Source organism: Gossypium raimondii, chromosome 9, assembly GCF_025698545.1.
Source record: "Gossypium raimondii isolate GPD5lz chromosome 9, ASM2569854v1, whole genome shotgun sequence".
Lineage (NCBI taxonomy): Eukaryota > Viridiplantae > Streptophyta > Magnoliopsida > Malvales > Malvaceae > Gossypium > Gossypium raimondii.
Genome location: NC_068573.1, coordinates 33581787 through 33595520, shown reverse-complemented (window position 1 = coordinate 33595520; position 13734 = coordinate 33581787). Strand labels below are relative to the sequence as shown.

The 13734-nt window shown below is 33.8% G+C and overlaps 2 protein-coding genes across 2 annotated transcripts; one reads left to right on the top strand and one right to left on the bottom strand.

Annotated features, from left to right (window-relative positions):
- Positions 1 to 2947: 2947 nt before the first annotated feature.
- Positions 2948 to 6263, top strand: LOC105799151 (protein PMR5). Its single transcript, XM_012629554.2, has 5 exons — positions 2948 to 3767; positions 3849 to 4020; positions 4335 to 4513; positions 4607 to 4765; positions 5761 to 6263. Exons 1-5 carry the CDS (start codon positions 3421 to 3423, stop codon positions 6092 to 6094), a joined length of 1191 nt encoding a protein of 396 aa, XP_012485008.1. The 5' UTR covers positions 2948 to 3420; the 3' UTR covers positions 6095 to 6263.
- A 127-nt stretch (positions 6264 to 6390) lies between these two features.
- LOC105799149 (asparagine synthetase [glutamine-hydrolyzing] 1) lies at positions 6391 to 10504 on the bottom strand. Its single transcript, XM_012629551.2, has 13 exons — positions 10293 to 10504; positions 9290 to 9428; positions 9069 to 9164; positions 8833 to 8974; positions 8555 to 8745; positions 8281 to 8442; positions 8116 to 8196; positions 7802 to 8023; positions 7569 to 7703; positions 7379 to 7459; positions 7213 to 7299; positions 7023 to 7130; positions 6391 to 6920 (listed from the first exon to the last, which is right to left on the bottom strand). The coding sequence occupies exons 1-13, from the start codon at positions 10370 to 10372 to the stop codon at positions 6693 to 6695; spliced, it is 1752 nt and encodes a 583-aa protein (XP_012485005.1). The 5' UTR covers positions 10373 to 10504; the 3' UTR covers positions 6391 to 6692.
- Positions 10505 to 13734: the final 3230 nt, after the last annotated feature.

Below are 13734 nucleotides of genomic sequence, written 5' to 3'. Positions count from 1 at the left end.
AAAGGAAGGCGCTAACGCCTTCTTTCTTTGACACTTGTCCTTGTTACTCTTTTATTTTTACATTTTTAATTTTAATGGTTAAATCTTAATTTTAGTCTCTCTATTTTCTTAATTACATAAAAGTGGTTCAATTTTAATTTCAACTTATATATTATGCCCAAATTTGAGATTTGATCTTTCTACTTTATTTTTTGACATAATTTAATACCTCGTTGTTTATAATGTTATTAGTTAGTCTAAATATTTTAGGATAAATTACACCAAGAGTCATTCAACTTTGGGGTAACTGATAAAATAGTCACATTGGTTTCATTTCAGTCACTCAACTTTAGAAAAATGACAAAACAGTCTTTTTTGTCGTTTTTTGTTATAGACGTGACGACAAAGTGACATGGCAGATGACGACTTGCTTGGTGTCATTAACCATCCAGCTGGCCGGTTTATGTAGTAGAATAAGAAGAGAAGAAGAAGAAGAAGAGGATAAACAACCCATCAGCACCAATGTGAAGAAGAAGAGGATAAACAACCCTATCAGCACCAATGTAAACCTTTTATTTTTTCTCTTGATCTCTTTAAATTTATTTCCAACCTTAAAATTTTGTAAACACTCTCCACCTCCTCTCTCATTTGCTTATCTTCATCAATTTTTTTCCAAATCCCTTTACTTTCCCAGTTCTCTCCCATATTTTCTCACACCATAACTAAAACCTTCATTCACAACAAATTCAAACGAAGCAAAACCCTCTCTTTCCCTTTGTGGGAAAAAAATTCCAAAAAAATGTTAATAAAGGATTTAACTAGTTAGAGAAGTCATAGTCTTCTCGGTATGAGGGGTTTAAAACCTAATGAAACACTAAGTCATGGAAGTCTCTTCTACTCACCTATTTTTGTAAAAATTTCGATAAAAGAAAGATAATTTTTTTCTCTTTGTTTTAAGTTTCAAATTAAATACGGAAAACCATAACACCAAAAAAGAAAAGCTTTATTTTAATCTTGAATGTGATAGGTTTTTGTGTTTGTGCACTGTTAAGAGTTTGGATTTCTGAGCTTTTGTTTGGCCTGGGTTTTTGGTTATAATCTATGTGCTCCCCTTTTTCCTTTCTTGTTTGCAGGATCTAGTTCTGTGTTCTTTTTTTTTTAAATGTTGGAACCTTTTCTTTTTGGAGGAGGTAGCTTGATTAGGGGGTTATTTTAGGGTTTTTTGCCATTGATTTGCAAAACGGGAAAGATAGGGTTTTTTCCCTTTCTGTTTCCACCACTCTAGCCCTCCATTTGGCTTTCAGAGATTGAGCAAGAGATTGAACAGCTTCCATTTTCCTTTATTCTCCTCTTCTTCTTCTTTTTACCTTTAACCAATAATTTTTTTTACCCTTTGACTACTTGTCCAATGTGGTAAGTTAACTGGCCACGTCAGCTAGTTAACTTGCCACATCAGCGGTCTCGTTAAGCCAATAAGAGAAAATGTTAATAAGTGATTGATTTGTCACTTTTTAATAACGTTATGATTGTTTTGTCATTTTCTAAAGTTGAGTGACTGAAATGAAATAGAGGTGATCATGGGTTGGGCTACCTGGCCCGGTCCGACGGCCCACCCGAAAAATGGGAGGGTTCGAGTAAAAATATATGCCTGAAATATGAGTTTGGGAAAAAAAAGAGACCCGTTTAGAAAATGGGCCGGGCCTTGGGCAAAACTTTTTTGGCCCAGGCCTGGCCCGGCCCGGCCCAAATTATATATTATATATATTTTATTTTTAATCAAATATATATTTTATATATATTTAATATGGGCCGGGTTGGGCTTGGGCTTAGCAATTTTCTTTTGGGTCGGGCTTGGATAAATTTTTAGGCCCATATTTCGGGTCGGGCCAGGCTCAGGCCTAAAATTTTGTCTGGGCCCGTCCCGAACCTGGCTTGGCCCGGCCCATGATCACCTCTAAAATGAAACCAAGCTGACTGTTTTGTCAGCTACCTCAAAATTGAGCGACTGTTGGTGTAATTTACCTAATATTTTATTCTAATTAAAGTGCATATGTAAATTTAAAGAATTGTTAACATTGTTAAAATTTTTGTTAAATTCAAGTATATTACAATGTCATTTTCTATGACATAATTATCGAGTGAGTGCTTTTTTTTTAATTTTAGAATGTCATACCAACAAATTTAATAGAAGAATTTTAACGATGCTAATAATTGGATCTAGATTTTAAATTCAAAAATAGAGAGGCTAAATTCTTAAAGATAAAAACATGAATACTAAATTCTAAATATACAAATAGCAAAGAAACTTAGAGCATATTATAACCTTTAAATTTTAAATATTTAATTAAAATAAACCAAATTAATCTTCAGTTAAGATCCAAGTCATGGCATATTTTTACATATTCCTATATTATTTATATAGGAATTAAGATGGAAGAAAAGGTTGAAATTGAGAAGGCGATGGTGGTTCAATATTTTTATAATTTTATACTTTTTTAATTTTTTAAAAACTAATTTTATATATTTTAAAATTTTAAATTTTCAAAAATTTAATTAATTGTCGCCATGAAATTCATGTCTTATTCTATCTGTATGCCCTATCAATATAGTTAATAAACATTAATTTTTCATTCATTTTAAGGTTATTTGACAAATTGTGTAAATTAAAAGGAGAAAATTAAATAAAGAATTAAAATGATTTTTTTTTAAAGTTGGGTGGAAAATAGATTATTATATCTTTATTTTATATTATGACAAAAGAAAAAAAAGGGTTTGAATTAATGAATGATGTTCTATGCATGGGGATGAAGGAAAGCAAAGAACATTTAGCTTTTTCAAAGGATTTGCCCCTTCTTTGATATAAAGTAGAAAAATAAAATAAAAATAAAAAAACTTTGCTTTTGTTCATGGTTTTGGTAGCAAGTATTCTTTCTCTTTCTATTCTATAAACAATCAACAGAATCCAAGATTGTGGTGCCTACCAAAGCCCATATTTGAGAGTATTTGTTTGGTTTCTCGTTGAATTTAGATGCATGATTTGGTCATTGCCAGTTTTGGCCCCATTCCCCGACATTATTCCCCTTTTCTGACTTTCCTTCATGCAGTTGCAGTAGCACCATTTCCTTTTCTGTGAATTTGCTAATGAAAATTGAAGGAGATACACATGCAGACAAGTAAGAGTCCCTGTTCCCACAATAAGACTTGGTTCAAAAGGGTCTAAATTTACGTCCACCACTACCATTTAAGCTCACGTGAAGTGAAACCCTTTTCGGCTTACCTTCACAACACACCAAAACCAAGCTTCCCCCTCATCATCTCTTATAAGAACCTTCACCAGGAACTGATAAACCCCACTTTCTTTTTATATGCTATTGTTCTTTTAATTTGCCCCCTCTCTTTTCTTCGTCTAGCTTTTTAACTTCATTATCATTTCTCTGCAAAATGACCCTTCTTTCTTCCGATCTATTTCCTTCATGTCATGTCTTTAAGTCATGTCTACCCTTTCTTTTTGTAGCCTTGTTGTTTCAGTTTCAAACTGGTTTCTCTGCTTTGATAATGAGCTTGAAGAACCATCCTGGCCACCCTCAACATCGAAGGCCAATGTTCCAAACGAACCAAAGCACTTGTGCATTGTTTGTAGGCACTTGGGTTCGTGATGATAGTTACCCATTGTACCAATATTCCAACTGTCCAATCATAGATGCAGAATTCAACTGCCAACTGTATGGAAGACCTGATTCTGATTACCTCAAATATCGATGGCAGCCTCTCAATTGTGTGCTTCCAAGGTAATTTTGGAGTACTTTTTTTTTTATATAAAGTGCATTGTAATTTGTTTTACTTTTACATTGAGGGATGATGTTTGTCAGGTTCGATGGACTTGTGTTTCTATCGAAAATGAGAGGGAAAAACGTGATGTTTGTTGGTGATTCTCTGGGAAGGAATCAATGGGAGTCTTTGATTTGTATGATTTCAGCTTCAACACCCAAAATGCAGACTCAGATTATCAGAGGAGACCCTCTCTCCACCTTCAGGTTCCTTGTGAGTCTTATGAAAAAACCGCTTTTGTTCTTTATTCCTTTACTCTTTAAAATACAATCATTTGTTCTCACAATTCATGGTCAAAAAGCCATTTCAAACACTCTGTTCCATATTCTAACCCCCAAAAAATGAAGGTTTAAGGGTATGGTGAAGAGATGAAATCCTTTTTTGAGCCTGAAGGACCCAAAGTGAGCATTATGTTGCCAAAAAAGTTAACCAGGTCCAATTGGTTCGATTTGTGTTGGCAAATGACAATCTTTCGAATTTTAAGTATACCTTTAATAATTGAATCATTGTTTAATGATAAAATGCAGGAATATGGTTTATCCATATCATTTTACAGGGCTCCATATTTGGTGGACATAGACGTGGTACAAGGGACTAGAATTCTCAAGTTAGAGGGAATAGATGAAAATGGAAACGCCTGGAGAATGGCAGACGTGCTGGTATTTAACACAGGCCATTGGTGGACTCATAAAGGATCTCTCCAAGGGTAGGCCAAAAAGACAAAAAACTACAACCATTTTTCTCTGTTACTGGGCTATGTGCTTTGGTTAATTGAATAGCTTGAGGTGAAACTGGACAGGTGGGATTTAATTGAGTCAGGGGGAAAATATTACAAGGACATGGATCGTTTGGTTGCAATGGAGAAAGGGTTGAGAACATGGTCAAATTGGGTGGACACCTATGTCGACAGAACTAGAACCAGAGTCTTTTTCCAGTCTATTTCCCCCACGCATTACGAGTAACACTCTCCTTCTCTCTTAAATAATTGCATGGAAATTAATTAGAATATGGAGTGGACTCAATTCTTTGATTGATAATTGTTGTTGTGTTGGAGTGAAAAACTAATAATTGGACCCTCAAGAACTAGAAATTCGATCCAATGCGAGCTTAGATGAATTTAGTTTTTGTCTGCTAAGATTATCCCAACTCAATATTGAATATTGAAGACAGAGACTGAAGAGAAACAAATAAATAAAATAGGGGAGGGGAGGGTAGGGTAAGCCAATGGCAACTTGTTGAAGTTGCTATAATTATATAATAAATGTGACCATACAACTTGGAGTTACTAAACTAGATCCTGTCTGAAAAACTTTCTTATCACTTTCTCTGTATCTTTGTTGAATTCTCAATGCTTCTGGTATTATCTCTTGCAAGAAAGACTCTGTTAAGAGTCTTGACGGATTTCTTTCATGTTTGCTAATGTTAAAAACCAAACCGAGAAAAACCACGAGAATGAGTTGATGATATGTTCTTCACTCGACCAGGCATCAATGGGAGAATTTTATTTATTTATTTTGCCCGCATGATAGATGGTTGATGTTTTAGGTTTACCCTCGTTATGTTCTACCTTCATCTTCCCATGTTTCATGAGATAGTCAAATTACTTTTTATTAATTAATAGTGCTTGGTTGATTTTTACTGTTTTTTTCTTTACAACCGTGTAACCTCGTGAAATAGTGAGCAGCCAAAGTATCTTTTTTTAACCCCTTTAGTTGTCGGTGGGAAATGACCTTTTCTTTATCCTTACCAATTTCACTGTAAAGTAACTAAAAAAGGTCTGCAAAAGGACCATAAATTGCCTGACTACAATTTTTTGTTTGACCACTGCCTCCGAGCACATGATGCATGAGTGTCCATAGATTTCGATTTTTTTTAGTATTTTAAATTTGTTACATATCCGAACATGGATATAAAAGTTCTATGACAATGAGCTTGATGAAATGCCTTTGACAGTCCGAGTGAATGGGGTACCGGAGCAACTGCGACCGTAACGAAAAACTGTTACGGAGAAACAGCACCGATGACCGGAACTACGTATCCTGGCACATACCCTGACCAGATGAGAGTGGTGGACGAAGTCATTAGAGAAATGCACGTCCCTACATATTTGTTGGACATAACAATGCTGTCTGAGCTTAGGAAAGATGGGCACCCTTCAATCTACAGTGGTGACTTAAGCCCTACTCAGAGGGCTAACCCGGACCGCACAGCTGATTGTAGCCATTGGTGCCTCCCTGGATTGCCTGATACTTGGAATCAACTCTTTTATACCGTCTTGTTCTATTAAGTTGTATGTGCTTTTACTTCATTCTATAATTAGTTACTAATTTTGATAGGTTTGCAGAGGGTGCAAAACTGCACTTTACTGTACTAATATTGTGTCTTAATAAACGATATAATCATATAGTTCTTTCAAGTCAAATATGATATTATCTTCAAGATTTAGACTGATTCAATGCTGGATTCATCTAGTAGGGACAACATGTTTCTTCTCAAATTATTGCTTAGTTCCAAGTTATCTAACATTACATTCGTTAGAGGGCAAGATTTTTGTAAAGTGGAAGAACTGAAGCATTTTTGCAATTACACCAACAAAAGGGAAGATTCTCATTCATGATTAACTTCCACTACAAACTATTGATTACACACTTAAATAACACAAAGAACCAATAGATTGATGATAACAAAAGATGATACGATGATCACAGAATCTCTTGGTACTCGTAAATATCACCTATATTATACAACAATGTATTCGGAAGTTTGATGGACATGCCACAGCTCCTACTCATTTTATTAAATACTTCATACATTTGGACATGCCACAGCTCCTACTCATTTTATTAAATAATTCATACATTCTGTTGTCTTCCAGTAGGCAGGCATTAACTCTGTATGGCAACTCCAGGAAAGTCCATCCGTGGTATACTATCAATAACCTTGGATGGCTTGTTGCTGAGGGGAGTCTCTGCGTCATAAGCAGAGAGATGAACCCCCAAGGCAGCCCGGCCCGAAGGGTCAAGGTTGTTTTTCCAGGCAGCGTCCCACTCAACAGCTTTAGCTGTGCTGCATGCCACACTAGCTCCTCCAGGGACAGTCAATCTAGCCGAGTTCTGTTAAACCAAGCAAAGGAAGATGATCACTTTAGCAATTAATGCTGTTGACAAAAAGTTAGAAGCATAAACGTATTCGAACTGTGAGATTCAGAAAATCACCTGAGGGAAAAACCTCTCAAAAATCATCCTGTAGTAATATGCTTCTTTTGTAGTTGGTGTGTTGTGAGGAAATATGAAAGAAGCATTGAACATCATCTTATCGGTCACCTGAAAGATTTTAATTGTTAAATTATGAACAATAAACTAAGCAAAAGCATGTAACAGAACCCACTTAAGAAAGATATTTTACATGTCGGGCAGCATGGGCCTTGAGACCATCGATCCAACTATAACCGACACCATCACTGAACTGTTCTTTTTGTCTGTAGAGGATATGCTGCAGGGCATCATATAGGACATGTTAGTTTAGCTTCATAGTTGACAAATATGAAAGACAAGAAATGATGTTAGAGGACCTTTGGCAGATAGGGATGTTCTTCGTCATCGAAGGCCCTTCTTAGAACCCACTTCTCGATGCGTCCTTCATCTTTTTTTATCTGATTCATAAACAAAGAACTATTTGTCGTGAGTCTGTAAATCTCAACCATGAATGAATAAACCAAGCAATTCCAGGAACAATAAGAAAAAAGATGCTTGTTTACATACCATCTTCGCTTCAGGGTCTATAGACATGGCAACATTGATAAATTCTTTGTCTAAGAAGGGGACTCGTGCCTCTAATCCCCATGCTGATGTTGCTTTGTTAGCTCTCAGGCAATCATATTGGTGAAGGGCCTTGATCTGCACAAAAAGGTATCAAAACAGACCAGTTTTCATTATATCCTTATGTTCCAACTCCCCTACTCATAAGTGAAGTGTTGAATAAGATGATCTATTACCTTGCGGCATGTCTCCCGGTGGAATTCATCCTTATCTGGTGCCTTGTGGAAGTACAGGTATCCACCAAAGATCTCATCAGAGCCTTCACCAGAGATAACCATCTTCACACCTAGTGACTTGATCTTTCTTGACATCAAGAACATAGGAGTGCTTGCCCTGATTGTGGTGACGTCATATGTTTCGATGTGGTAGATGACATCTTCGATGGCATCGATTCCATCCTGCCACATTAGAGAGTAGTTTAGCTTGTTACAGGATTATTAGACCCTAAATTCTTGAATAGAATATGCTACAAAAATGTTTGAGTCAATACTTGAACAGTGAAATGAAATTCATGATGGACGGTGCCCAGATAGTCTGCAACCTCCCTTGCTGCCTTCAAATCTGGTGAACCCTGCAGAGAAATTGACAATCAAGTTTTAAGAACCATTTAAAGCCTTCAGAGCATTAAAGTTTCATCGTATACTTTACAATTTACCTCTAGGCCAACGCAGAAAGAATGGAGCTGAGCTCCCCACTGTTTGGCAGCCTTGGTACCAGCCAAATAACGAGCAGTGATAGAAGCAACCAATGATGAATCAAGGCCTCCAGAAAGCAAAACTCCAAAAGGCACATCAGTCATCAGTCTTTTGGTCACCGCCTGTAAACATATTTGATACAACTTGTAAGCTGAAACTACTGAAAAATATATATTTCTTTCTTTAGTCCAAAAAGTATCAAGTGTTTAATGGGTGGCAAGTCATCAGTCTTACATTTTCAAAGGCACGTCTAAGAACCAGGGGATCATATGGAACGGATGGAATGGCCTCAGAGAACCAAGGTGGATTGTACCACCTTCTAAATCCTCCTGATTTGCTAGAGTACAAGTGACCAGGGGGAAAGCTTTCAAAATGTTCACAATCATCATTCAACCCTTTCAATTCGGACGATATCCAAACCGAACCTGATTATAACAATTAGAAAAGGAATTAGCAAAAACCAGTTTCAACCCAAATTACTTGCAACTGAAAGAAAAACCAAGATCTAATACCATCAAGTCCCCAGCCAATATAGAGGGAGGTGACACCAATAGCATCGCGTGCAACGACGAAGCTGTTGTCACGGGTATCCAGCAGCACAAATGAGAAGATTCCATCCAACATGTCCACAAAGTCTTCACCATACTCCTCATACTATCATATAGGTCAAGTACTTATTAGGCAACCATTCACAAAACAAAATAGAAACTTGAGACCAAAAAATTTAGCTCTATCCATGGAGACTCACCAGATGGGCAATAACATCGCAGTCACTGCCAGTCCTGAACTTGTGGTGGGCCAACTTCTTCCTTAGTTCTTCATGGTTGTAAATCTCTCCATTGACCTGATTTTCAGCACAGAATTAAGCAATCAGGCAGCCCTCAAGTGTTGGAAAAGTTAAATGAGTGGTCATATAGGGTATAAATGGAGAAATATTAAATCAAAAGAAGCATAGAGAGAGGGGCTTACAGTGACAACAATAGACTTGTCTTCATTAAAGAGAGGTTGGTCACCGGAAGCAGGATCAATGATGGCAAGGCGTTGATGGGCCAAATAACAGTCTCCATGTTGGTAGAGGCCACTCCAGTCAGGACCACGGTGCTTCAGCCTGTTGGTAAACCATCATCAACGTGGACAATCACTAACTCATTAACCAATAAATTCAATTCAATTTATTAGACTTTTATTTCCATTGGCTGATTGAACTAGCATCTTGAAACATGGACTCTCCCACTGTTTTTTTCTTTTTTCGTCCATTTATATCGTTTCCAAGTTGCAGAGTATCTCTGCTTCAAAACACCCGGCTTAGCTTAAAGATGATGAAGAATTGAAGACCAAGTTTTAAGGTTATTAAATTTCATCAGAACCATGTCTTTTTTGGCTCATCTTTGACGGTAACAAATAAATGTCACCTAAAACGCGGTTAGGTCCGGTACGAGGAGCCAAAACACAAATCCTTAATATAAAATATATTTATTAATATAAACTATTCATTTTCAATTGATAAAATTTATATTTTTCAGAATTTTATAATTTGTTTATATTATTATAATGTTTTATTTGAAAATATCTACATAAGTCCATTGATAAATTTTGAAAGAAAAAATAATTATTGCTTGGGTAAATTTTATTTTGATCACAAATTTTCAACTTCATCAAGGAAAATTTGAAGTTATGGGCTATTTAGTTCTTATTGTATACAAATTTTGTCATTTAATTCTATATCTAAAAATTTAATAAATTTAGTCTTAAAACATTTACAAAATTTCTAATTTAATCCTATGTCCAAAATAAAACCTACCCAGTATCGACAATTTTTGAAAGGAACAAGAAAATGATAGAAGCCATTTTATTATTCGGTGGCTTCTCTCATTACTTTTCCATTGTAAAGAATCCATTTTTTGTGAAGAAAACGCTTTCTCAATCGTCTAAACCATCAAAATTAGCTAAAAACGAAAGAAAGATGACTTGCCTACGGGAAAGTTCCAGCACCCGAACCCTTTTTGCCTGAGAATCATCAGAACAGCCCAAAACAGCTAAAATCCCACACATTTTCTTTTTAACAACAACTAAGGAAAATGAAAGGGCAGTATTTGAAGAAAACAAAGAACAGAAAGAAAGAGGAAGAAGATGAAAATGAAAATGAAGATATCTGAAGGGGGAAGGCAAACACTTTGTTGTGTTTTCAAATATCATCACAACCTATTTATAGTTGCAAAATGTCTGGGGTACCTTTCAAACGGCGATGTTTCGTCGCTTCTTCGGGCCCACCTCTCCCATCATGCCATGTCTTCCGACATGTTTTCTTCTGGGGCTTTATCCGCTTCCATTGCTGACTCATCACCTCTACTTTCTCAAAATTTTTCTCCACCATCCGAAATCGCAATCTCGTTCAGCTTAAGTTTTAAATTAAAAATAGATTTAAATATTTGAACCTATCTAATAACTTTTTAAAAATTTTAATATAATATGAATAATAAATAAACTCAAATTTTAAAATAAATTTATAAAGAGATAAATTTTAAAAGTATATCTGAACTATAATATAATGTGACATTATATACATAAATTTTGATTTTGTATAATTTTATATATTAAATTTTGATTTGCTCTTATTCTTATAAATTATCAATATAATTTTTGATATAACATCATTTTATATTTATATATTATATACATAAATAATTATATTCATTTAATATAAAAATAAATTAATACATTTATTTCTTTAAATATACATGATTAAATTAAAATTAAAATTACAATTACGCAGATTAGGAACACATGATTCACTGCCATCCCATCCTTATACTCGTCCCGAAAACAGCAATTTCTCCACATGTCATCTACTGAACCGATGTGGGTTGATTTAAACGTACAGAATTTTGGCGATGCAACCAATGCCGTTGATCCATTTGATAAAGGGATTATTATGTAAATTGACTGAATATATAAAATAATTAAACGTAACTCTCCAAGTAATTATATTTTAATCCCAAGTTACATAATCCAAACAATTATTGAGAAAGAGGTGAACGAATCATCGCGTATCAATAAGAAAAATAAAACAAGATGAGAAAGGGTTAAAAACCTTGTATATAAATTTTGTTATTTTGGTCTATTCCTTTTTTATTATTAATTTTCTTGTCTGCTTTTATTTCTTGTTGAAATAATCGATCAATGGTTGAAGACGACGTTAAATTCATTTACTTTGTGTATGTTTTTTATCACAATAATTATCATCCTTGATTAATAATTTAGTCACAAAGTGCAAGTGGAAAACAATAGAATTGACAATAAATATATAATACAACAATCAAAATCAAAGTTTTTGGGAATCTTGTATTTTCCTATGATTGGAGTGAATTATGTTGAAGTAATTAGGTTTTTTTTTCATAATTTTAGTGAAACCCATAGTGAATTTGTATGATTGATCCCACAATAATTGAGTTTATAACTTTTAATAGGCACTCAAAATAAAGACAAACTAACCCAACAATAATAAGGTAATAAAGCACAAGTTGTACCATCCTCAAAATCAAAATTATCTTCAATAATAATTAGTAGTTTAGTGTAATGGTAAGGTATATTGAACTCCTAAAATGAGGACTTAAATTTGAATCTTAGAGAATACTTTATTGAGAGACAGACCCTGAATATAAACCATAAAACGAACATGTTGATTTAATTTGTGAGATCTACCCAATATTCAAAATTTAGGTAATAAATTCCTTTGATTTGATCTCACATGAATATCAAGCAAGGTACTCAATACCACACTTATAGATGTACCACTTTTTTTTACTGAAGTTGGGTATCGGTGTACCATTTAAGATTTATTGATTGTTTGAAAAATATTTAATATATAAAATATTAAATATGTCAAAATGTTTTAGATCAAATAATTTCAAATATAAAAATATTAATTGATTATATAAAATACTCATCAATAAAATTCACAAATAAAATTTCATCATTTAACAAATCTAAAGTAAACAAGAAAAAAAACATCCCACACATTAAACAACATAATTATCCACAACATTATTTTAAAAATCTACAATAAAATCATCCCATGCTGAATATATAAAATGAAAGTTTAATAAAACATACACAAAAGTTGTGTTCATGTAGCATTTAGAAATTTTGTCTACTTTGAATTTTAAAGTTGGGAAATCAATAATGATTTTATCTATTTTTAACATCATTCATGCACTGATCATACACAATATTTCAGTCGGTGCAACCAAAATAGATTCAAATGAATTAATGTAATTAATACAGACCAAAATTTACACGGTGAAAAAAACATAATCATTTCGATTTATTATTGGAATAAACTGAAATGGATGGGAAACCAAGGTAAACTAAAATTATATTATTGAATTCATATTATATTTATTATACTGTATGAAAAACAGAACTACTAGAATGAGAGGGAGTATAAAAGTGGAGCACTTGACCTTTGTTCTTGGTATAGAAATTCAAGAAATGTGTGCCATAGTTTTCTTTCACGGAATAATGAAGTTTTGATATATATTGGGATGGGATGTTGCCATCAAACTCAAGATTTGGAATGATGTAACTTCAATTTCCTAGACAATTATTTCAATACAAAATCAGCATCCTTTCTTCCCAACATTAGACAAGATTTCTTCTAATTAGGATGAAATTGCTTATGGCATGTTGGAACACAAAAGCCTTTCACCAATTTTTTGAAACATTAGATTGAAGTTTCCAGTATAACATAATATGTATATCAATCGTATTCATATGATTTATAAGACATGCGTGATAATCTAATTTTAAGAAAATGATTTTAGAGTTAAAATTGAGTTTAAATTACTATAATAAATTATACAAAATACAAAATGAAATGAGACATAGGGAAAAAAAATGCAGAAGTTTGTACTAGTTATTTAAGCTTCTTCTTCTTCTTCTTCTTTTGTCACAAAAAGGACACACACCTTATGTAATACCCAATTTTAACCCGGGCTCACATATGGAAACATAATTTTCGAGGATATACAATCTTAGATATGATATATGCAATCTTAGATATGATATATACAATCTTAAAAGATATGATTTTGTAATCTTAGAGATTTAATTTGTAGATACCCTTTAATCTTAGCCGTTGATGTAATTGATCTGTACCGTTGGATTTGGGGAGGCTCAGCTATAAATAGAGGCCTCTCCCTTCATTGTCAGAAAAAAAAAAAGAATCAATAAAAAAGGGAGAACGATTGTTAGTTTTTTAAAGGTGGCTTACTGTTTTTTTCTTTTTCGATTATTTTTTACTTATTTACGATTTTAAAAAAGGGAGAAGGTGATACCACTGTGAATTTTATTTATTTATTTTATTTAGCCCTAATAAAGTGACACATTTCAAAGGATGGAGAAATTTTCACATT

Excerpts from the sequence above, each read along its gene's own strand:
- LOC105799151 (XM_012629554.2), top strand. The coding sequence starts at position 3,421 with ATGACCCTTCTTTCTTCCGATCTATTTCCTTCATGTCATGTCTTTAAG. Across the intron at positions 3,768-3,848 it reads CTCAATTGTGTGCTTCCAAG|GTTCGATGGACTTGTGTTTC; the intron begins GTAATTTTGGAG and ends GATGTTTGTCAG. Across the intron at positions 4,514-4,606 it reads CATAAAGGATCTCTCCAAGG|GTGGGATTTAATTGAGTCAG; the intron begins GTAGGCCAAAAA and ends GAAACTGGACAG.
- LOC105799149 (XM_012629551.2), bottom strand. The coding sequence starts at position 10,372 with ATGTGTGGGATTTTAGCTGTTTTGGGCTGTTCTGATGATTCTCAGGCA. Across the intron at positions 8,975-9,068 it reads GCGATGTTATTGCCCATCTG|TATGAGGAGTATGGTGAAGA; the intron begins GTGAGTCTCCAT and ends CCTATATGATAG. Across the intron at positions 8,746-8,832 it reads TATTGGCTGGGGACTTGATG|GTTCGGTTTGGATATCGTCC; the intron begins GTATTAGATCTT and ends TGTTATAATCAG.